The sequence below is a fragment of the Erinaceus europaeus genome, chromosome 2, assembly GCF_950295315.1.
Source record: "Erinaceus europaeus chromosome 2, mEriEur2.1, whole genome shotgun sequence".
Classification (NCBI taxonomy): domain Eukaryota; kingdom Metazoa; phylum Chordata; class Mammalia; order Eulipotyphla; family Erinaceidae; genus Erinaceus; species Erinaceus europaeus.
The window spans coordinates 187979858-188004280 of record NC_080163.1 but is presented as its reverse complement, the minus strand read 5'-3'; the positions used below and the strand labels follow the sequence as shown (position 1 = coordinate 188004280).

Genomic DNA, 24423 nt, shown 5'->3' with positions numbered 1-24423 from the left:
CTACCGCCCAACCCCTACTAGACTTTTTTTTTTTAATCTTTATTTATAGAGACAGCTGGCAGGGGTAGCCAGCATAATGGTTATGCAAACAACTGTCATGCCTGAGGCTTCAAAGTCCCAGGTTCACTCCCCTGCAACACCATAAACCAGAGCTGATCAGTGCTCTGGTAAAAAAAAAAAAAAAAAAAAAAAGTGGTCTGGGAGGTGGCGCAGTGGAAAAAGCACTGGATTCTTAACCATGGGGTCCTGAGTTCCATCCCTGGGAGCACATGTACCAGAGTGATGTCTGGTTCTTTCTCTCCTCCTTTCTCATGGATAAATAAATTCTTTAAAAGAGAGAGAGAGAGAGAGAGCCAGAAATGAGAGGGAAGTGGGTGACAGAGGGGGAGATAGACACCTGCAGACCTGCTTCACCACTCATGAAGCTTTCCCCCTACAGGTGGGGACCGGGGGCTCGAACCTGGGCCCTTGTTCACTGTAGCATGTGCGGTCAACCAGGTGCACCACCACCGCCTCCCCCCCCCCCATTAGACTCTTAAGCTTGAGGTCCTGAGTTCATTTCCTAGCATCACATGTGATATGATACCCACAGTGATACCTTTTTCTCGCTCTCTGGTCTTACACGTTAATAAAGAAATCTTTAAAAAGGGGCCAGGTGGTGGCATATCTGGCTAAGAGCATACTAGAGTGTCCAAGTATCCGGGTTCAACTCCCTGGTCCCCCACCTGTAGAGGGAAAGTTTCATAAGTAAAGTAGAGCTGTCTCTCTCCCCATCTCCCCCTCCTCTCTCAATTTCTCTGTCTCTGTTCAATAATAAACAAATAGGGCAGGGCTAAATAGCATAATGGTTATGCAAAGAGGCTCCCAAGTCTCAGGTTCAATCCCCTGCACTACCAAAAGCCAGAGCTGAGCAGTGCTCTAGTAAAAATAATAAATTAATTAATTAAATTAAAAAAAACCAAAAGAAATATTTAAAAGTAACAATATAATTAGATGGTGGGTGTAGCTCTGAGGTTGAGTGCAGAGCTTTCAAGTATGAGACTCAGAGCTATGAAAAAAAATATTTCTAGAGTGGACAGATAGCATAATGGTTATGCAAAAAGACTCTTGTGCCTGAGGTCTTAAGTCCCAGGTTCAAGACCTATGGCACCATAAGCCAGAGTTGAGCAGTGCTCTGAATTTAAAAAAGAAAAACATATTTAGTAGACCTTTTAAAACAGACTCTTGAGGGTTAGCAAGATAGCTCAGCTGGGAAGGTAAATGCTTTGGCTTGTGCCATCACCCATGCCCCCCACCAGACCAGAGGAAGCTTTAGTGCTGCAATGTCTCTCCTCCCTGTCTCTCTCTCTGGAAAAGTCAGCCTTGAGCAGTAAAGTGGCAGTGATGACAGTGAATTCCTTCAGACTTGCCTCAGAGTTATCAGCCAAGGTTTGTTTGTTTGTTTGCTATGCTACTTGATACAGATGTTTTTCTGTCTTGAACTTTGAACATTAAAAGTCAGTTAAGCTGTTGATCCAGATTCCACCCAGAGTCCTACTGACCAACGAGTGACCAATTACACACTGCTGTCTGATTTCACCAGGAGGTGGTGTTCAACCTCAGAAGACAGAATCACTCTCTAAAGCTATTGCTTCACATCTACCCGGTAGGATTACAGAAACTTCTTTGTGTGAATGACCTGCCTGCCTGTACCTATTGTTTCTCAGATTTCTTCAAGTTTTAAAGTCTACAAGATGCCAAAGAGAGGAACCTCAGAAGAAACCAAACCTGCCAACACTCTGATCTTAAACTTAAGGCCAAAGGACTGAAAATATTCATTTCAGTTTGCTGAAGCCAGTGGTTTGTGATTTTTTAAAAAATTTTATTTAAATAGAGAAAGAAATAGAGAGGAAAGGGGAAGAGGGAGAGGGAGAGACAACTGCAGCACTGTTTCAACGCTCATGAAGCTTTCCCCATGCAGGTCCCCACTGCAGGCTTGAACCCAAGTCTTCATAAGTGCCACTGCTCCGTTCCCTCAATCCTTTTAATTTTTTTATATTTATTTTTCCCTTTTGTTGTTTGTTGCCTTTTTTTGTTGTTGTAGTTATTACTGTTGTTGTTCCTGATGTCGTCGTCGTTAGGTAGGACAGAAAGAAATGGAGAGAGGAGGAGAAGATAGAGGGGGAGAGAAAGATAGACACCTGCAGACCTGCTTCACCACCTGTGAAGCGACTCCCCTGCAGGTGGGGGGGCTCAAACTGGGATCCTTATGCCAGTCCTTGCCCTTCACACCACCTGCATTTAACCTGCTGCGCTACCTCCAGACTCCCTATACTTTTTTTAAATTTTATTTATTATTATTATAGGTATCATTATTTATTGGATAGAGACAGCAAGATATTGAGAGGGAAGGGGCTGATATGGAGGGAGGGAGACAGAGACACACCTGCCACACTGCTTCATCACTCGCAAAGCTTTCCCTCTGTAGGTGGGGACCAGGGGCTCAAACCTGGGTCTTTGTATGTGCCCTCAACCAAATGCGCCACCACCTATCCCGATTTTTTTTTTAATATGTATTTCTTCATTCCCTTTTGTTGCCTTTGTTGTTTTTTTTATTGTTGTTGTTGATGTTGTTCGTTGTTGGATAGGACAGAGAGAAATGGAGAGAGGAGGGGAAGACAGAGAGGGGGAGAGAAAGATAGACACCTGCAGACCTGCTTCACCACCTGTGAAGCGACTCCCCTGCAGGTGGGGAGCTGGGGGCTGGAACAGGGATCTTTACTCCATTCCTTGTGCTTTTCACCACGTGCACTTAAGGCAGTGCACTACCGCCCCACTTTTTTTTTTTTTTTTTTTTTTACTTTTAGATAAGAGACAAAGAGGCAGAGAGAGAGAGACCATAGCACTGAAGCTTCCTTCAATGTGGCACGCCTGCCCTGAAGTACTTTTTTTTTTTTTTTTACTGTTCAGCTCTGGCTTATGGTGGTACAGGGGATTGAACCTGGGACTCTGGAGCCTCAGGCATGAGAGTCTGTTTGCATAACCATTATGCTATCTACCCTGTGCTTCTTCTTCTTCTTCTTTTTTAATAAGAGTGAGAGAGATACAGAAAGACCAGATCACTGTTCACCTGTGTTATGGTGGTGCTGGGGACTGAGACTGGGACCTCGGAATTTCAAGCATGAGAGTATTTTGTTAGATCTATCTATCCCCCCAGCTCACCTGTGATGCTTGCTAAAGGCAGCCATAGCAAACTAAATAATACAACTAGGAGTGAAGAAAACACAGAAACAGAAGTGTCAGGATGCCTTTCTTGTGACCAGTGAAATAGTTCAGCAGATGAAGCATAGCACTGACGTGGCTGAGGATTCTGTATTAATGCCTGGTCCCTCATATACTGGAATGGTGCTCTGGCTTCTCTTTCTTTCACAGAAAGCACGATCTCATATGAAATCTAAATATGTTGTAATGCAAGACCCCTATGGAGGATGTCCTCCTACCCATGTGCGATTAATGGAGTGCTTGATGGTCCACCAGGTTGCTATGCTTATGAGTCAATCAAAGATCTTGTTTTGTTCTCAAAGTCCAATTCCAGCTGCACCATTCCCACACCTTGTTGTTTTTACCAGAGCACTGCTCAGCTGTTTTTTTGGTTTTTTTGCCTCCAGGGTTATTGCTCCTAGAAGCTATTTTTTTCCCCTTTTGTTGCCCTTGTTGTTTATTTTTGCTGTTATTGTTGTTGTTATTTCTGTCGTCGTTGTTGTTGGATAGGACAGAAAGAAATGGAGAGAGGAAGGGAAGACAGAGAGGGAGAGAGAAAGATAGACACCTGCAGAGAGTCGGGCAGTAGCACAGTGGTTAAGCACAGGTGGCGCAAAGGGCAAGGACCTGAGTAAGGATCCCGGTTCAACTCCCTGCTCCCCACCTGCAGGGGCGTCGTCGCTTCACAAGCGTTGAAACCGGTGTCTTTCGCTCCCCCCTCTGCCTTCCCCTTCTCTCTCCATTTCTCTCTGTCCTATCCAACAACAAAAATAATAACTACAACAGCAATGAAAAAAACAAGGGCAACAAAAAGAGAAAAAGATTCCGACTGGAGCCCTCGGCTCCCCACCTGCAGGGGTTGCCTCCCAAGCAGTGAAGCAGGTCTTGAGTCTCCCCCTCCTCTCTCCATTTCTCTCTGTCCTATCCAACAACGAAGACATCAATAACAACAGCAATAATAACTACAGTAACAACAACAAAAAAGACACCTGCAGACCTGCTTCACCGCTTGTGAAGCGACTCCCTTGAAGGTGGGGATCCTTACGCAGGTCTTTGTGTTTTGTCAGCTGTGTTTTATATGGTGCTGCTGGGGTTTAAACCTTAGACCCTGGAGCCTCAGGTTTTTGAAAAGCCATCTGCTATCTCCCCAGCCCTCCCTCACCTAGTTTGTGTTCGAGATACCCGTTTTCCTGCCTGTCTATAAATCTTTTCCTACCCACCTACTCACCAACATTGCAGAGCACTGAGACCAGACGGCCTTCTCCAGTTTGTAAGCAACACGACTAGTTGAGTCTGCTGAGTTGTTTGTTTGTTTTTCCCATGGTAAACCTTTGGGGGGGTGTCGTGGGGTAGCGCAGCGGGTTAAGCGCACGTGGCGCAAAGCGCAAGGACCGGCAGAAGGATCCCGGTTCGAGCCCCCGGCTTCCCAGCTGCAGAGGAGTCGCTTCACAGGTGGTGAGGCAGGTCTTCAGGTGTCTGTCTTCCTCTCCCCCTCTGTCTTTCCCTCCTCTCTCCATTTCTCTCTGTCCTACCCAACAACGACATCAATAACAATAATAACTACAACACTAAAACAACAAAGGCAACAAAGGGGAGGGGGATGGCCTCCAGGAGCTGGATTCATGGTTCAGACACTGAGCCCCAGCAATAACTCTGGAGGGAAAAAAAAAAAACCTTTGGGGGAGCTCTTACCAACTGGACTGGTCTCACCACCGTTTAATGGGGGGCTGGGGAGTGGCGCACCCGGTTGAGTGCACAGGGCCCCATGAGAAAGGACCTGGGTTCAAGCCCCCTGTCCCCACCTGCAGGGGGAAAGCCTCATGAGTGGTGAAGCAGGGCTGCAGGTGTCTGTCTGTCTCTCTCTCTCTCTCACGCGCCCTTCCTCCTCCTCTCAATTTCTGTCCTAATTAAAAAAAAAATATTTGAGAGAATCTTGAACCTAAAATATCTTGTGATGTCAAAGAAACGGCATCACAGTCGCTGAGGAAAACCGTAGAACGCTAAGATGGATTTTTCTTTTCTCCCCCTTTAACAGAGCACTGCCAGGTATTAAATTTGGGATTGCTGGAGCTCCGGACTGTGCTGCTGCTGCTCCCTCCCGCCCTGGCCTTTAAAATGGAAAAAAAAAAATTTTTTTTTCTATTTTGATTAGTGACAATACTATAATGGAATCTTGAGAGCGCCACAGGAAGCGACCTTGTGAAGAGTTTCCTTATGAAACATTAGAACTGCTCAAAGTGCAAACTGTACATTAAAAAAAAAGTCTTTAGAAACATCTCTAGAAGAAACCACATTTACGGCTCAGCCTTCAGGCCGCCCTGGGTCCAGCACCCACGCAGAGCCCCAGGCGCTCCCCGTCCCTGGGTGGCGCCTGGAGAGCACGCATGCGCCGACTCCGGGTTGCGTCCTCGGACGCGCGTGCTCACGACGTTGCGCTTGGCCTTCTCACGCGCGCACCACGCCGACGCATGCGCCTGCCGTGCTCGCCCGCCCGTTAGCTCCGCCGCCCGTTAACTCCCTTTTTTTTTTAAATTTATTATTTTTTTCTAATTCCCGGGGAGCGACCGATCTGACTGGAAGCTGCGACATGTCCGAGCTGCTCGCAGACAGCGGTGCCCAGCAGATGCCCGCCGCGGCGGGCAGCAGAGACGTGCCGCAGGCCGAGGGCGGCGGCGGCGGCGGCAGGCGGGAGCGGGCTGAGGAGGCCGGAGGGGCTCCGGCGGAGGAGGCCGGGGAGGGTCCCGCGGCGGCAGCGGCGGCGGCGGCCGGAGGAGCTCCCGCGGCGGAGGCGGCCATGGCGGCGGCCGGGGGCGAAGCGGGAGCGGCCGAGGCGGCGCGCCTGCTGGCGGAGCCCGCGGAGCCCGTGGCCCGCGAGGGGCGGCCCAGGTCCCGACCCCGCAGCGGCCCGGGGCTGGCGGCGCTGCCCTACCTGCGCCTGCGCCACCCGCTCAGCGTGCTGGGGATGAGCTACCAGCAGTTCCTGCGCCAGTACCTGGAGAACTACCCGATGGTGCCGGGCCGCGTGCAGGAGCTGGGCGAGCGCCGCCGCCGCTTCGTGGAAGCCTGCCGGGCCCGCGAGGCCGCCCTGGCCGCCGAGCACCGGCGGAACCCGCCCCGCATGGATTTTGATTTCCTCACGTTCACCATGGCGCGGACGGCGTCGGAGGTGATCAACCCCCTGATCGAAGAACTGGGCTGCGACAAGTTTATCAAGAGAGACTAGAGCACGGCCGGGGAGGCGGCGAAGCGACTTGAGGGAGGAAAATTTAAAAAAAAAAAGAAAAGAAAAGAAAAGGGGGGCGGCCTCCTCATCCGAGACTGCCAGCAGCGAGCCTGGGCCTGGACTTTTTTTCCTCTCCCTTTATGATGATTCTTTTTCTTTCTTTCCAAGCGATTGCTGCTGACGAGAACGAGGCAAAGCGCCGCGGGGAAGCCGATGGTGCTGGGGGGGGGGGCTGGGGGGCCGGGGAGGCGGCGTTTGGAGGAAAACAAACAAAAAAAGCACCAGGAATGCAAAGGACCAGGGTGGACGGCGGTGTGACTCTGACGTTCCATCTGAATCGGCGACAGATCCAGATTCTGCTGCCTCCCTACCCCACCCCACCCCATCCCCAAGCCCCCCCGCCTCTTGCATCGTGGGGATATGGGAAATTTGCTATGACAGGAAAAAAAAAAAAAAGATTTGTGTGAAATTGCAAAAAAAAAAAAAAAAAAAAGATGAAGAAATGGCCGGTGTTGGGAGAGGAAGCCAGCAGAGAAATGGCGTGAGGCGGCCAAGTCGCTCGGTCGGGACCGTGGAGCAGCCGACGTGCTCGGAGGATGCGCCCGTGTCCAGTGTAGCCTTCAGTTTTCGTGTTTTTTCAAGTGACGAGCCTATTCCTTGATAAATCGTGTTTTCAAGAATAGCTGGGATTTCTGGATTTTTTTTTTCCTCCCCCTTTCTCGGTGTTTTGGTTTTTATTGTTAACTTTGGGAGGGGGGAGGGCAAATCCCGTCAGCAAGCTCTCCCCACCCCCAAGTTTAAACCTTCCACCTCTGCCCCCTACACCCCACCTCCTGCCCCACAGCCCCTTTTCAGTTCTTCCAGTGACCTTCCAAGCAAATGGAAATCGGGGTGGGAGGGGAAAGGGGAGTCTCACCAAACAAACAAAAAAGGTTGGCATTTTTACAGATTTCTGTTACTTTTTTCTTAACCTATCTTGAAGATCACCCGACATCCCCCCTTTTTTTTCTTATAGCTGCACTTTATTCCATTCTGTCGTTGTGATTTATTTAACCTGGAACATACTGGTGAACATTTGTTCCTGTCTTTTCCATTGGCAGAAAGAAAAATGCTATTAATAGTTAATCTGTACACTTACACATGGTATCTGCACAAATATAATATTGCTTCGATCCTAAGTGCACTTTTCATAGTTTTGTGTCTCTGACATTTGGGTTTACTTTAAATTTGATAGTGTAATAGCATGTTTCCTTTGGTTTTCATAAAAATGGTACATCTTATAAGTAACAGCTTCTTGCATTCTTTGATAAATAGAGCATGTGTGGTTATGAGATTTTCAGAAATGCACATTCTGGGGCACAGGTCCTCAGGTTTTTTCAAATGTAGCTAAATTGAGAGGGCTGGCAGGTGGTGCACTGGTTGAGTGCACACATGTGCACAGATCCAGGTTCAAGCACCCTGTTCACCTGTGGGGGGGGTGTTTCATGAGTGGTGGAGCAGTACTGCAGATGTGTCTCTTCCTCTTTATTTCCCTCTCCAATATCAATTTCTCTCAGTCCTATCAAACGAAAGAAGAAAAGATGGTCACAGGGAGCAGTGGATTCATTATGAAGTGCCAAGCCCCAATGATAATCCTGGTGGCAATAAAAAAGGGGCCAGTGGTGGGCACACCCAACTGAGTGTACAATGAGGTGCGAAGTCACTGGTTCAAGCCCCGGATCCCATCTGCAGGAAGGAAGCTTCATGAGAGGTGAAGCAGTGCTGCAGGTGTCTGTCCCTCTCTACATCCCAGCCCTCTCAACTTCTCTCTGTCCTATTAAGAGATGGGGGGCCGGGTGGTGACGCACCTGGTTGAGTGCACATGTTACAATGCACAAGGACCCGGGTTCAAGCACCCAGTCCCCACCTGTAGGAGGAAAGCTTCATGAGTGGTGAAGCAGGACTGCAGGTGTCTCTCTCCCTATCATTCCATTCCTTCTCGATATCTGGCAGTCTCTAATAAATAAATAAAGATAATTTAAAAAATTGAGAGATGGTCACCAGGAGTGGTGGATTTGTTGTCCAGCCACCAAGGCCCAGCAATAACCCTGGTGACAAAAGCAAGCAAATACTGTTGAGTTGTCTTCCATTCACATTGTCCTTCCGTGCACTCTAACTACAAAAGATGAGACTGTTTCCTTGCTGCTTTGCCAAGAGAATCCCCAAGTGTGGGACCGGGTGGTGGCGCACCTGGTTGAGCGCACATGTTACAGGGCTCAAGGACCTGGGTTTGAGCGCCCGTTCCCCACCTGCAGAGGGAAAGCTTTGCAAGTGGTGAAGCAGGGCTGCAGGTGTCTCTCTTTCTCTCTACCTATCTCCCCTACCCTCTCGATTTCTGGCTGTCTTTATCCAATAAATAAAGATAATTTAAAAAAATTAAAAGAAAAAAAAGAATCCCCCAAATGTCTGGATTCTGCTAGTCTATAAAGTTGAATACAAACATAAATGTTCTACTTTTTTTAAAAAAATAAGATGCTAATGAATGAATTCCTGGATCCAAAAAAAAAAAAAATTAATTAGTGAGAAGTAGAAACAAACACCACAGCGCCAAACTCTCCATGACCCATGGAGCCAGTGCCACATGTGGCGTTCCGTGCAGGGCGAGGCCTCACGTGCGCCGAGGTGTGCTCTTACAAGGTGTCCTATGTCCGTGTCTGCTTTGTTTCCCTCTTATGAGTTAAATAGTTGCCATATAACAGTTTTATATATTCCCTTTCCTGTGAACTATCAGTTCATATGTTTTATCCATTTCCCTCCTGAATAGTTTGCTCTTTACTGATTCTAATAGCTATTTTTGTAATAAAGTTGATAATAGCTTGTAAGTTATATTTTTTTCCTCTACTTTATCATTTTTCTTGCAAAGCTCAAATCTGCTAGGTCCTAATGGAGACACAGTCACACACATATAGATAGAGGTCACACTCATGAAAATATAACTGGGGTGAGGGAGACAGCATAATGATTATTAAAAATTCCAGGCCTGAGGCTCTGAGCTCCCAGATTCAATCCCGAGAACCACCATAAGCCAGAGTTGAGCAGTGCTCTGGGGAGTCTTTCTCTTCTCTCTCTCATTAAAATTTGTATTTTTTTAATCTGGGAGTGCACAGACACTAACTACACTTACACCCTCATGGAGTACCTCATGCAACCTATAAAAACAAAAAGTGTTGTTCCTGGTGATTGTCTACCCCGACAGGAGTCGGAATCTTGTCCAGGCCCAGAAAATGTGCAGAGCTTCACTTCAAGAAGACTGCACACGGTATGGACAGTCCTTAAAAATGGGATTACCTTGGGAGTTGGACAGTAGCGCAGCAGGTTAAGCGCACGTGGCACAAAGCACAAGGACCGGCATAAGGATCTTGGTTCGAGCCCCCGGCCCTCCACCTGCAGGGGAGTCGCTTCACAAGCGGTGAAGCAGGTCTGCCAGGTGTTGTTCTCTCCCCGCTCTGCCTTCCCCTCCTCTCTCCATTTCTCTCTGTCCTATCCAACAACGACAACATCAATAAGAACAATAATAACTACAACAATAAACAACAAGGGCAACAAAAGGGAGTGAATATTTTTTTTAAAAAATGGGATTACCTTATGATCCAGCAATAGCACTCTCAGGCATTTATCCAAAGGACATTCACATACTAATTCCAAAAGACATACACACCCATATGTTCACAACTGCATTACAATAGCCAAAGAGTTAGAAATGGACCTACCCTATGACCCTGCAATTCCCCTCCTGGGGATATATCCTAAGGAACCCAACACATCCATCCAAAAAGATCTGTGTACACATATGTTCTTGGCAGCACAATTTGTAATAGCCCAAACCTGGAAGCAACCCAGGTGTCCAACAACAGATGAGTGGCTGAGCAAGTTGTGGTCTATATACACAATGGAATACTACTCAGCTGTAAAAAATGGTGACTTCACCGTTTTCAGCCGATCTTGGATGGACCTTGAAAAAATCATGTTGAGTGAAATAAGTCAGAAACTGAAGGATGAATATGGGATGATCTCACTCTCAGGCCGAAGTTGAAAAACAAGACTAGAAAAGAAAACACAAGTTGAACCTGAAATGGAATTGGAGTATTACACCAAAGTAAAAGACTCTGGGGTGGGTGGGTGGGGAGAATACAGGTCCATGAAAGATGATGAATGACATAGTGGGGGTTGTATTGTTAAATGGGAATCTGGGGAATGTTATGCATGTACAAACTATTGTATTTACTGTTGAATGTAAAACATTAATTCCCCAATAAAGAAATAAATTATAAAAAAAATAGATTAAAAGATTTAAAATGGCGACAGGTTGGTAGCAGTGGGTTAAGCACACATGGTGTGAAGTCCAAGGACCAGCACAACAATCCCACTTGGGGTCCCTGGCTCCCCACCTGCAGGGAGGGGTTGCTTCACAAGTGGTAAAGCAGGCCTGCAGGTGTCTTTCTCTCTGACTCTCTGTCTCCCCACTCCTCTCTTGATTTCTCTCTGTCCTATCCAACAACAGCAGTAGCAATAATAACAGCCACAAGGATAACAAAAAAATGGGGAAAAATGGCCACCAAGAGCAGTGAATTAGTAGTGCTGGCACCGAGCTCCATAGCTAACCCTGGTGGCAAAAAATCAAAAATATTTAAAATAAATAAATTATTAAGTCATCCCATTACCTTAGTAAAATATTCTAGTGTAATCTAACGTACCTACCAAACAGATACCAGTCTGAGCACAGCAGTAGAGTTCTGTAAACCTTATTGTGGTCTGCCATCAACCTGTTATCTCTATTGGGCATAATGGTGTCTCCTAGAGAGATCTAGGAAGGGAAGAATGTTACAAACTTCCAATGAACATGTTATTGCCACCCAGGCTCAGGAAGCTCAGGTGTTATTCTGTGGTGGGGCTTTAGATAAACAGACTCATAGCTGTGTTTCCTACCCCCAGAGAAGCCCGGGAGCACCGGAGGAGAGAAAATGCTCACACAGTTCCTGCAGAACTTGAACCCTGGGTCCGGCAATGCCAGCCTCCATCTCCTGGACAGCCCATCAGCCACCCCTGGTTCCGGCCTGAGCCAGCCAGAAGACAGCTCTCAGGAGATCACTGCCACACCTGACCCTTCCACCATGCTCAACAACAATGACAAGCCCGGGCTGTCTCCCAACACCACAGTGCTAAGAATGAGGGCTCCTATGAGTGAGTGGAGTTTGGAGACAAAGGGTTTGAGACTTGCCACTATTCCTCCTTCTGCCTCAGCCACTAAAAATGCCAGTAACATGGGAAATTTTCAAAATGCACCTCAAATCTGGACATGGGAAACAAAGAAACCACGAGAGAAAGAAACAGGGAGGCAAATTCTGTATTTCTCTCTTCACTCCTCCCAACCCCACCAGCCCCAGCCACCATCAGAAAAGGACCTGATTTCACAACATTTCAGCCCTTCCCATCATTTGCTGAGGTTCCTGAGAAGGGGAGAGAAGAGGGGGGAAAAAATTCAGTAACAATGATGACAACAATTCAATAATAATAATAAAAAAACAGCATTTAGAGAAGGCTTACCTTGTGTCAGGTACCTTTCTAATGCTTTCCGTGGTTCAATGCTCATGCAAGCCTCACTGCTATTTCTCAGGCATATTCACTTTTTTTTGTTTTCCTCCAGAGCACTGCTCAGTTCTGGCTTATAGTGGTGTGGGGATTGAACCTGGGACTTCAGAGCCTCAGTCAGGCATATTCTTAACACAACGTCTTTTTTCTTTTTCTCTTCCTCTTCCTTTTTCTCTATTCTGTTCTATTCTTACTGCCACCAGGGTTATCTCTAGGGCTCAGTGCTGACATGACAAATCCACTGCTCCCATCAGTCTTTTTTTATTTTTATCAGAGCTCTGATTGTTGAGCTCTGATTTATGATAGTACGGGAATGGAAGACTGGTTGAACCTAGGACCTAAGAGCCTCAGGAATTAAACTCTTTTTTACATAACCCTTATACAATGTCTTCAGTCCACACAATGTCTTTCTAATCCTTCTGCTTGGAATACTTTTCCCTAGATGCACACAGGCTCAGTGCCTTTGTTAACAGTTTGTTGCTGTTTGTTTGTTTTACAAATGAGGACCTGCTTGATAATTTAGAGTTGAAAGACCATAGAATTCGAGCTCAGACTCACAGGGATGCAGAGGTTACACAGGCTCCTAAGCTGAATATGGGCCCCAGATCAAATTGATGGGGTTTACAGTCAACAATATTTATGTATCTTTCCCATATTTGGGAGCTACTCTCTTCCCCAACTCAGCTTTCTAGTCCTTTTCCCAGCCATGACATCATCTCCCCAGACAATAATTTGGGTCCACCTACATATCAGAGGTCAGGCTCTAGAAAAAACTAGTATAGTCATGGGCCCTTAGAATATAACTAAATAGGCCTACTAGCTATCTTCAAAACAGAGACCCCCCAAATCTTCATCAGCAATATTCCAGCCTTTAGGTTCATGACTAATCAACAATTTGTTCGGCTTTATATGTTAACTCTTTCTTCAGCCACCAGGTTCCAGATGCTACCATGATGTCAACCGGACTTCCCTGGGCAGACAACCCCACCAATATGTCCTGGAGACCCGCTTCCCCAGAGCCCTGCCCCACTAGGGAAAGAGAGAGACAGGCTGGGAGTATGGATTGACCTGCCAACGCCCATGTTCAGCAGGGAAGCAATTACAGAAGCCAGACCTTCCACCTTTTGCACCCCATAATGACCCTGGGTCCAAACTCCCGGAGGGATAAAGACTAGGAAAGCTGTCAGGGGAGGGGGTGGGATACGGAGCTCTGGTGGTGGGAACTATGTGGAGCTGTCTATGGTTTTGTCAGTGTTTCCTTTTTATTTTTTTATTTTTCCATTTTTTTAATTATTGGATAGAGACAGAAATTGAGAGGGGAGGGTTAGAGAGAGGAAAAAAGACACCACTTATGAAGCTTTCCCTCTGCAGGTGGGGGACCAGGGGCTTGATCCTGGGTCCTTCTGCACAGTAACATGTGTGCTTAACCAGGTACGCCACTACCTGGCCCCCAGTGTTTCCTTTTTATAAATAAAAATTTTCAAAGAAACGATTTGCTTATAACTTATGAGATAGGTTCACACTAGACAGAAAGAGAAGTCACAGCACCTCTCTGGTACATGGCTGCTGGTGATAGAACTTCAGGCAGTGCAAGACCAATGCTGTACCAGCTGAGGTATTTCCTCAGCCATAATTTTAATTTTTTTTACTATTTATTTATTTATTTATTTATTCCCTTTTGTTGCCCTTGTTGTTTTATTGCTGTAGTCATAATTTTAACTTTTAAGATTTATTTATGAGACAAAGTGCAGAGAGAGAGGTGAAATACTGGCACATGTGATGCCTGGAATCTAACTCAAGACCTGACTTCATGCTTAAAAGGCCAATGCTTTACCCACTATGCCACCTCCCAGGTCACTTATTATGTTCTGTATTGTATTGTATTGTATTGTATTGTATTGTAATTTTGTGCAGCACTGCTCTGATCCAGGCATGAAAGTCTACTACTTAAACAACATGCTATTACTTTGGTCTAAGATTTTGTTTACTTTTATTACTGGATAGAGACAGAGAAATTGAGAGGGAAGGAGAAAAAGAGAGGGAAAGAGATAGAGAGACACCTGTAGCCCTGCATCCTTGCACACTGTAATGTGTGTGCTTAGCCAGGTTCATCACTGCCTGGTCCTGAGATTTGTTTTTGTTGTTGTTATTTGTTTATTTTGTTTGTTTGTCTGTTTCATTTTTATTTTACCAGAGCACTACTCAGCTCTGGTTACGGTGGTAGGGGGATTCAATCTGAGACCTTGGAACCTCAGGCATGAGAGCCTCTTTGCATAACCATTATGTTATCTCCACAATTCAGTCTAATCTTAAATGTTAAAGCCACAATCCCATGGTACGGGAGATGGTACAGTGGATAAAGCATTAGATTCTTTTTGTTTTCCTCCAGGGTTATTGCTGGGGCTCGGTGCCTGCACCATGAATCCACTGCTCCTGGAGGCTGTATTTTTCCCTTTTGCTGCCTTTGTTGTTTTATCATTGTTGTGGTTATTGGGGCCAGGTGGTGGTGCACCTGGTTAAACACACATGTTGTTGTGGCTATTATTATTATTATTATTGACGCCACCATTGTTGGATAGGAAAGAGAGAAATGGAGAGAGGAGGGAAAGACAGAGGGGGGAAAGAAAGACAGACACCTGCAGACTTGCTTCACCACTTGTGAAGCGACCCCCCTGCAGGTGGGGAGCTGGGGGCTCGAACCGGGATCCTTGCGCTTTGTGGCATGTGTGCCTAACCTGCTGCGCCACCACCCAACCCCCAGCATTGGATTCTTAAGCATGATGTCCTGAGTTCAATCTCTGGCAGTAAATGTATCAAAGTCATGTTTGGTTCTCTTTCTCCTCCTATCTTTCTCATGAAGATTTTTTTTTTTTTTTTGCCTCCAGGGTTATCGCTGGGGCTTGGTGCCTGCACTATGAGTCCATTGCTCCTGGAGGCCATTTTTCCATTTTGTTGCCTTTGATGTTATTATTGTTATTGTTGCCATTGCTGTTGTTGTTGGATAGGTCAGAGAGAAATGGAGAGAGGAGGGGAATACAGAGAGGGGGAGAGAAAGATAGACACCTGCAGACCTGCTTCACCGCTTGTGAAGCGACTCCCGTGCAGGTGATGAGTCAGGGGCTCGAACCGGGATCCTTAAGTCGGTCCTTGTGCCTTCTTTTCTTCACGCCATTGTGCTTACCCTACTGTGCTACTGCCCGGATCACATTTTTTAATTGATTAATTTATTATTTATGTTTTTTAATTTATTTTTTATTTTTATTTATTTATTCCATTTTTGTTGTCCTTGTTTTATTGTTGTAGTTATTATTGTTTTCTGTCTTCGTTGTTGGGTAGGACAGAGAGAAATGGAGAGAGGAGGGAAAGACGGGGGATAGAGAGAGACACCTGCAGAGCTGATCAGTGCTCTGGTAAAAAAAAAAAAGAAAGAAAGAAATAGGGAGTTGGGCAGCCGGTTAAGCACAAGGACTGGTGTAAGAATCCCGGTTCGAGCCCCCAGCTCCCCACCTGCTTCACAGGCGGTGAAGCAGATCTGCAGGTGTCTATCTTTCTCTCTCCCACTCGGTCTTCCCCTCCTCTCTCCATTTCTCTCTGTCCTATCCAACAACGACGACATCAATAACCAAAACAATGTTAGACAACAAGGGCAACAAAAGGGAAAATAAATTTTAAAAAGAAAGAAAGAAAAACCCTGCATAGCTGACCTGCATCTACACTGAGCTGCCCTCAAGGAATTGTCCCAACAGCCCATTTTACACACGTGGAAACTAAGGCTCAGAAAGAGGTGCGCATGAACTGTCCTGATTATAAGGGGAGTCAGACTGGCTGGTGAGGTTTGTGACTAGTGTTTCTTTGACTCTGAGGCAGAAGTCCCCTCCTACGACACCCCCTATACACACACAGCCTGTCCTCCATCCTTCCCACCTCCCTGCCCCTCCCTCTCCAGTGAGCCCTTCCCCCACTAACCTTTGCCTGATCACCTCATTGATAGCATCCACAATTTTCTGCATCTTGAGCTCATCCAAAAAGCCATCACCTTTCTAGGCACAGAGGGAAAATGCACAAGCATATATATATATCCCACCCTTGGGCCCCAACTCTCCATCCCTAGCCCCCAAGTCTGATTTTTTTGAACCTTTGTTCAAAATCACCTTCTTCGAATGGACCAGATTCCCATCTACAAACACTTCAAATTCCCCTGTGCCCTGGGCTGTTATTTCTTCCTCCTGGTGGAGGTAGGGAGAAATGTTGGGGATGAGAGTTAGGGGTGAAGGGGAAGCTAGGCATTCCCCTCCTACTGCTCCAGGGATCTTGCAGCCCTGAGGACCCCCGTTCCCCACCCTCTCCCCCGCCAGCAGCAGACTCACAAATAGTAGAAGATCTGGAAACAGCTGCTCCAGGTTCTTCCTCAGAAGAATGTACTAGGGGGGTGGAGAATGCACTGGGGGCTCTGTGCAGTCTTCCCAGACTTCACTCCCACACTCCCCCCTGCCCCCAGCTTCAAAGCCAAAGCTACTCACCCGAAGGCCATAGCTTCAGAGGCCACTGGAGGCCAAGGGCAAGAGGCAGGAGGCAGAAAGAGAGAGAAGACACATCAGTATTTCCCCAGGTCCTTCCCCTGCTCAGAACCCTTCACTTCACCCAGGGGAAGGAAACCACAGTCCTCCTTGTGGTCCACAATAGGATTTTCTCTGTCTCCTTCCATTTCTCTGAATGAGACAGGGGCCTGGGGAGAGTGTGGCCTGTCTCAGCACCAGCTGTATGTCTGAGGCCCCAGAAGCTGCAGGTTCAATCCCTTTTGCCAGAGCTGAACAGTGTTCTGGTCCACTCTCCCAACTCTCTCATAATAAATATATTATTTATTTACTTATTTTGATAGAAAGACATTGAGAGGGAAGGGGAAGATAGGAGAGAGAAACAGAGAGACACTTGCAGCACTGCTTCACCACTCTTGGAGTTACACACACACACACACACACACACACACACACACACACACACACCCTTCTCAGCCAGAATTCAAAAGGGAAGGGGGTGATAGGGAAAGAATGAGGAGTGCAGCGGTAGCACAGAGGATTAAGCGCACGTGGCACAAAGCACAAGGACCAGGTCTGGTTCTAACCGCCCCCCCCCCGCCCCCGCTCCCCACCTGCAGGGGGGGTCGCTTCACAAGTGGTGAAGCAGATCTGCAGGTGTCTGTCTTTCTCTCCCCCTCTCTGTCTTCCCCTCCTCTCTCCATTTCTCTCTGTCCTATCCAACAACGACATCAACAACAATAATAAAAACTACAACATTAGGGAGTCGGGCTGTAGCGCAGTGGGTTAAGCGCAGGTGGCGCTAAGCACAAGGACCCGCATAAGGATCCTGGTTCAAGCCCTGGCTCCCCACCTGCAGGGGTGTCGCTTCACAAGCGGTGAAACAGGTCTGCAGGTGTCTGTCTTTCTCTCCCTCTCTCTGTCTTCCCTCTCCCCTCTCCATTTCTCTCTGTCCTATCCAACAGCAATGACTACAACAATAAAACAACAAGGGCAACAAAAGGGAAAAAAAATAAATATAAAAAAATATTTAAAAAAAAAAAAACTACAACATTAAACATATGTGGCACAAAGCACAAGGACCTGAATAAGGATACCAGTTCGAGCCCCCGGCTCCCCACCTGCAGGGGCGTCCCTTCACAGGCGGCGAAGCAGGTCTGCAGGTGTCTATCTTTCTCTTCCCCCTCTGTCTTCCCCTCCTCTCTCCATTTTTCTCTGTCCTATCCAACAACAACAACATCAATAATAACTACAAGAATAAAACAACAAGGGCAACAAAAGGGAATACATAAATAAATATTTAAAAAACAACAAAAGAAAGGGAAAGAGGGGGAGAAAAGCAAAAGAAGAAGCAGAGAGACAGACACCTGCAACACCGCTTCACCACTAGCAAAGCTTTCCCCCCTGCAGGTGGGGAGCAGGGGCTTGAGGCTGGGCCTTGAACATGGCAATATGTGTGCTCTACCACCACCAGGACCCTCTCTGGGAAATGTGATGCATGTACAAACTAGTGTATTTTACTGTCAACTGTAAACCACTAATCCCCCAATAAAGAAATGTAAAAAAAAAAATGGAGACCCTGGCTCCCCACCTACAGGGGAGTCGCTTCACAGATGGTGAAGCAGGTCTGCAGGTATCTATCTTTCTCTCCCCGTCTATCCCTCCTTTCTCCATTTCTTTCTGTCCTATCCAACAACATTAATAACAACAATATTAACTACAACAATAAAACAACAAAGGGGAATAAATAAATATTTTTAAAAAAATTAAAAGAGGGAGAGATAAATGGGAGAGAACTTTCTAGAGAGGGAGAGGCCAGCAAGATAGCTCACCAGTTCGGACACCTGCCTTGCACATTACACAGATTTGCACCTCGGCACCACAGACAAGGTACTAAGGCACTGGATCTAGTGGGTGCTCTGATTTTGTGTTCTTCCTGTTCTCTCTCTCTCTCTCTCTCTCTCTCTCTCTCTCTCCCTCTCTTTCCCTCTCTCCCTCTCTGAATTAAAAAGCTCTGGACCAGAAAAACAGCTCCCTTGGATAGTGGGATGCTTTGCTTTGCACATGGCCCAGGTTCAAGCCCATCCCCCACACCACTGAAGGAAGCTTATGCAGTGGATTCTTTATCTCTCCCTCTTGTTTCTCTCTCTAAAAACAAACTAAAACACTGGTTCGAGCTCTGGCTCCCCACCTGCAGGGAGGTTGCTTCACAGGCAGTGAAGCAGTCTGCAGGTGTCTGTCTTTCTCTCCCCCCTCTGTCTTCCCCTCCTCTCTCCATTTCTCTCTGTCCTATCCAACAACGACAACATCAATAACAATAATAACTACAACAATAAACCAACAAGGGCAACAAAAGGGAATAAATATTTTTTTTTAAAAAATTTTTAACTAACTAAAACAGCCTTAAATGGTGAAATTGTGCATGTGAGGTCATGGGGAGAGAGTGGGGGTGGGGAGGGAGAGAAAGAGGGAGGATTGAAAGGATGGGAAGCCCTACCTCACTTCCATTCAGCCTCTTACTCTGGAAGGTCTAGGAAGGTCTTTGCTGTCCTACTCAGACCTGAGTCCACAAGGAGAACAGACACCAGCCTCCTCTGGCCTTGACACTCCCCACCCTGCAGCCCTGCTAGCCAGGTCACCCTCTCCAGCCCCAGCTCTTAGATGCCTCCTTCTCACCACTGAACAACAGCAGCCCTCATGCTACCTGCTGGGATAGACTGCCCCCAAGTGGTCAGAAGTTCCCCTACAGCAGTTACCCTCAGGGCACTGTCTCTGGGTCTCTGCCCAACCTGCCTTGGGGAGGAAATCTGGTCTCCCTCCACTGTGCATCCAGCAGACTTGATTCATAGGGGAAGGTAATTCAAAAATAAATGAATGAGGGAGTCGGGCGGTAGCGCAGCAGGTTAAGTGCAGGTGGTGCAAAGCTCAAGGACCAGCATAAGGATCCCAGTTCAAGCCCCCGGCTCCCCACCTGCAGGGGAGTCGCTTCACAAGCGGTGAAGCAGGTCTGCAGGTGTCTGTCTTTCTCTTCCCCTCCTCTCTTCATTTCTCTCTGTCCTTTTCAACAATGACAACATCAACAACAATAATAACTACAATAAAAACAAGGGCAACAAAAAGGAAATAAATAAATATTAGAAAAAATATTTTAAATAAATAAGTAAATGAGGGGAACTGGGTAGTAGCATATCCCATACAGTGGAGATGTTACCATGCTCAAGGATTGGGGCTTAAGACCCTGGTCTCCACCTGCAGGGAGAAACTTCAAGAGCAGTGAAGCAGTGCTGCAGATGTTTCTCTTTATTTTTTTTCCTCCAGGGTTATTGCTGGGCTCGGTGCCTGCACCATGAATCCACTGCTCCTGGAGGCCATTTTTTCCCCTTTTGTTGCCCTTGTTGTTGTAGCCTCGTTGTGGTTATTAATATTACCACTGTTGATGTTGTTCATTGTTGGATAGGACAGAGAGAAATGGAGAGAGGAGGGGAAGACAGAGGGGAGAGAGAAAGACAGACACCTGCAGACCTGCTTCACTACCTGTGAAGTGACTCCCCTGCAGGTGGGGAGCCGGGGGCTCGAACTGGGATCCTTACTCCGGTTCTTGCGCTTTGTGCCACGTGCACTTAACCCACTGCGCCACCGCCCAACCCCCAGATGTTTCTCTTTCTCCCTATTTTCTCCTCCCGTCAGTTCCTGTCTATATCCAGTTGTTTGTTTGTTTGTTTGTTTTTTGTCTCAAGGGTTATTGCTGGAGCTTGATGTGGGCACTAGGAATCCACTGCTCCTGGTGGCCATTTTTTCCTTCCTTTCTCTCTCTCTCCCTCTCTCTTTCTCTCTCTCTCTCTCTCCATTTTATTGGATAGGACAGAGAAATTGAGAGAGGAAGGGGAGAAAAAGAAGGAGAGAGAAAGATAGACACCTTCAGATTTGCTTCACTGCTTGTGAAGAGTCCCCATTGCAAGTGGGGATGGTGGCTCGAACCTGGGTCCATACACCAATCCTTGTGCTTAGTACTATGTGTGCTTAATGGCATGTGCCACTGCCTGCCCCCCATAAATAAATATTGTTTAGTGAAAACCAAAAGAGAGAAAGGGTAAGTAAGAGAAGTTCCAGGCGAAAAAGATGGCAGAGGCTGGCCCAACTGACTCTCATGCCCTGGCACCACCATAAGTCAGAGTCAGACCTCAGCAGTGCTCTGCTAAAAATAAAGAAAAAATAATAATAAGGGAAGGAAAATGTTTTTTAAAAATTTAAAAGCGAGGGAGTGGGGCAGTGGCACATCAGGTTAAGCACACATAGTACAAAGCAGGAGGATGCTGGTTCGAGCCTCCTGCTACCCACCTGCGGGGGGGGGGGGGTCGTTTCACAATTGGTGGAGCAGGTCTGTCTGCAGGTGTCTTCTCTCTCTCCCCTTCTCTATCTTCTCTTCTCTCAACTTCTCTCTGTCCTATGCAACAACAAAAATGGGGGGAAAGGGCTGCCAGGAGCAGCAGATTCATAATGCAGGCCCCAGTGATAATACTGGAGGAAAAAAAAACAGAAGTGGGGGCAGGCACTGATACACTCCAACAGCCTGGATTTCAAGCCTACAGCCCACATCTGCAGGAAGAGGATTCATGAGCATTGAAACAGGGTTGCAGGTGTATTTTTCTCTTTCCCTCTGTATCCTCCTCCCCTCTCAATTTCTCTCTGTTCAATCAAAAATAATAAAGGAAAAAACAAAAAGAAAAAAATGGTCTCCAAGAGTGATGGATTTGTGCAGGCACCAAGTACCAGTTGATAACCCTGGTGGCAATTAAAAATAAATAATTCTTTTGTCTTTAGTCCACACACTTGCAACTAATTCTGATGGCTGTATAGCTCGACAGAGATCTGATTCAAGCAGAGTGAGCTGCCGAGCAATTTCTGCTGGGGGTAAGGTGAGCAGGTCGAAGGTCTCTGTGTAAAATACAGGTCCAAGAAGGATGAAAAATGACATAGTGGGGGTTGTATTGTTATATGGGAAACTGGGGAATGTTATGCATGTACAAACTATTGTATTTACTGTTGAATGTAAAACATTAATTCCCCAATAAAGAAATAAATTAAAAAAAAAAAAAAAAGAAGAAGGTCTCTGTGTAACCGGGCCTGTTTATGTGCCACTTAATGGTGACCTCTGTTGTGGCCAGGTCCATTGTCTCTTACGATCTTTTTTTTTTTAAGTCTTTTTATTTATTTATTTATTTATTTTCCCTTTTGTTGCCCTTGTTGTTTTATTGTTGTAGTTATTGTTGTTCTTGATGCCATCGTTGTTGGTTGGATAGTACAGAGAGAAATGGAGAGAGGAGGGGAAGACAGAGAGGAGGAGAGAAAGATAGACACCTGCAGACCTGCTTCACCGCCTGTGAAGCGACTCCCCTGCAGGTGGGGAGCCGGGGGCTCGAACCGGATCCTTTCGCCTGTTCTTGTGCTTTGCGCCACGTGCGCTTAACCCACTGCGCTACCCCGCCCCACTCCCTCTTACGAGATCTTTTTTTGGGGAATAAATTATAGGAAGGAGAGAGGAGGAGGAGGACGGAGACTGTTGTGGCCAGGTCCATTGTCTCTTACGATCTTTTTGGGGGGAATAAATAATAGGAAGGAGAGAGGAGGAGGACAGAAGAAGGGGGAGAAGGGAGGATGAGGAAGGAGCAGCAGCAGCCAGGAATCTCACTTCTGGGGCAAAGCAGGGATTTGAACCCATAGCACTTGTGCCCCAAAAGACACGGAGCTATGTTTCCAGTGTGGGAACTGTAACTCTGGGTTTCTTCCCGATTCTCTTCTCACCCGGAGCCTGACTTTCAAAGACCCAGCTGCTCCATGCAGCCCTTCCCAGGGGGAGCAAGGGGGAGGTGGAGCGCCCTTACCAGTAGATCACTTGGATCAAGATCCTGTCTTCCAACAGTAAGTGCTCACTGGTGGAGGGCGAGACGCTGGTTGATATCGGTAAGCTGATGACCGCCGGGGCGGGCCCCAGGACGGGTCTGGGCCCCAGAGTGGGATCCACCACCGGAGTGAGGGGCGAGGCGGCGCCCACCGCCGAGCTCAGCAGCTCCGTGTCGGAAGGAGCGAACGCGGCCGGCGGCTCGGGGCTGAGCTTCGGTGCTCCCCTCCCGCCCGGCTTCTGCGCGGGGGCGACCTGGGGCAGCTCGGGGGGCTCCCGGGCGGGGCCTGGGGGCGAAGCCGCCGGGAGGCCCGAGTTCGGGGCCGGCTCCCGAACAGAGTCAGAGGCCGGACTCTGCACCGAGACCCTGGGTGAGGTTGCATGTGGACCCTCGACCAGGGTTGGGGGCTTGGCCGGAATCGAGGTCCGGATCGGAGCCGGGGTCCGGGTCGCATTTGGGATCTGGAATAGAGCTGGGGTTTGGATGTGAGTCTGGGTTTGAATAGAAGTCGGGGTGTGGACCGAATTCGGGGTCTGGAATCGAGATGGGGTGTGGACCGAATTCGGGGTCTGGAATCGAGATGGGGTGTGGACCGAATTCGGGGTCTGGAATCGAGATGGAGTGTGGACCGGATTCGGGGTCTGGAATCGAGGTGGGGTTTGGATTAGAGTCGGGGTTTGGATGGAATTCGGGGTCCGGGCCGTATTAGGGGTCTGGAGTTGAGCTGGGTGTTGGGCGGGACTCGTGGTCTGAGGCAGATTTGGAGCCTGGATCCGATTCAGGTTCTGGACCGGAGTCGGGGTCTGGAGCCGAGCCCGGGTCTGGACCGTAGCTGGGGTCTGGGCTGGAGCCCTGGTGGGAATCCCGGCCGGAGTGATGGTCTGGGTCTGGGTCTGGGTCGGGGCCCTACCCCGCATCAAGCCCCGGCCAGGGATCGAATTCCGGCTCGGCACCGAGGCCCGGGCCGGGGCGGGGGCTGGGGCCCGCGCCTTGTTGTTCATGGGGGCTGCGGGGCGGGGGGTGGTCGGGGTCAGGTGGATTGGGGTCCCCCTCCCTCCTGGGCCTCGGTCCGCACCGGGGTTCTAGATGGGGGGTGACCACGAGGGGGGCACTGTTACACCGGGTTCCACTCGCTGCCCAGGTTCTATAGCTCTGAGCCAGGGATACGTAGGGAACTGGATCTCACCTGCCTGTCTCCTTCCTTCCAGCCCCTCCCTCCCGTCCGTTCTTTTTCCCACCGAGGTTATCTCTGGGTCTCGGTAGCTGTGTGAAAACTCCACTAGCCCCAGCGCCCCGTTCTTGTGTTTGCTTTTGACTTCTTATTTATTTGGCTAGAGACGAGAAACGGAGAGAGAAGAGGGAAATCGAGAAGACAGATGCCCACAGCAGGCTCCACACTACTTGGGAAGCTTCCCTCCTGCAGGTGGGGATCCCGAGCCTGAACCCAGGTCCTTGGGCATTGTAATGTGTGTGGTCAACCAGGTGCATCACCACCCTAGCTTTTATTTATTTATCTTTTGACAGAGGGTAAGACTTGGTGTGTGTGCTAGGGGAGAGGAAGAAGAGACACCTGCAACACAGTTCCACCACTCATGAAGCTTCTTCCCCTCCACCTCAACCCAGCAGGTGGAGACCGGGGGCTTGAATCCAAGTGGTCAAATAGTGACACTGTGCTCGGGTGCCACCACCTGGCCCTCACTTCCATCCTCTTAATCTCTAGCACCTCCATCACCTTATGTTTCCCTCATACACATACATACAATGTGTGTCATAACACTCTTCGTGTTTAAGTGCCTGCTGTGTGCCCTGGCCAGGGCTGGGTGACACCTGCAGCACTAAAGGTGCTGAAGCTTCCCCACCTGCAAGTAGGGAGTGGGGTTTGAACACAGGTCCTTGG

At 48.0% G+C, this 24423-nt stretch overlaps 2 protein-coding genes across 2 annotated transcripts; one reads left to right on the top strand and one right to left on the bottom strand.

Moving 5' to 3' along the window:
• Positions 1–5723: 5723 nt before the first annotated feature.
• On the top strand, positions 5724–7750 carry LOC103128210 (EP300-interacting inhibitor of differentiation 2-like). The gene has a single exon (XM_060185922.1). It carries the CDS (start codon positions 5828–5830, stop codon positions 6461–6463), a length of 636 nt encoding a protein of 211 aa, XP_060041905.1. The 5' UTR covers positions 5724–5827; the 3' UTR covers positions 6464–7750.
• Positions 7751–11828: 4078 nt separating this feature from the next.
• SELENOV (selenoprotein V) lies at positions 11829–23527 on the bottom strand. The gene is made up of 6 exons (XM_007539074.2): positions 22509–23527; positions 16612–16636; positions 16459–16512; positions 16243–16317; positions 16058–16131; positions 11829–11949 (listed from the first exon to the last, which is right to left on the bottom strand). The coding sequence occupies exons 1-6, from the start codon at positions 23525–23527 to the stop codon at positions 11934–11936; spliced, it is 1263 nt and encodes a 420-aa protein (XP_007539136.2). The 3' UTR covers positions 11829–11933.
• Positions 23528–24423: the final 896 nt, after the last annotated feature.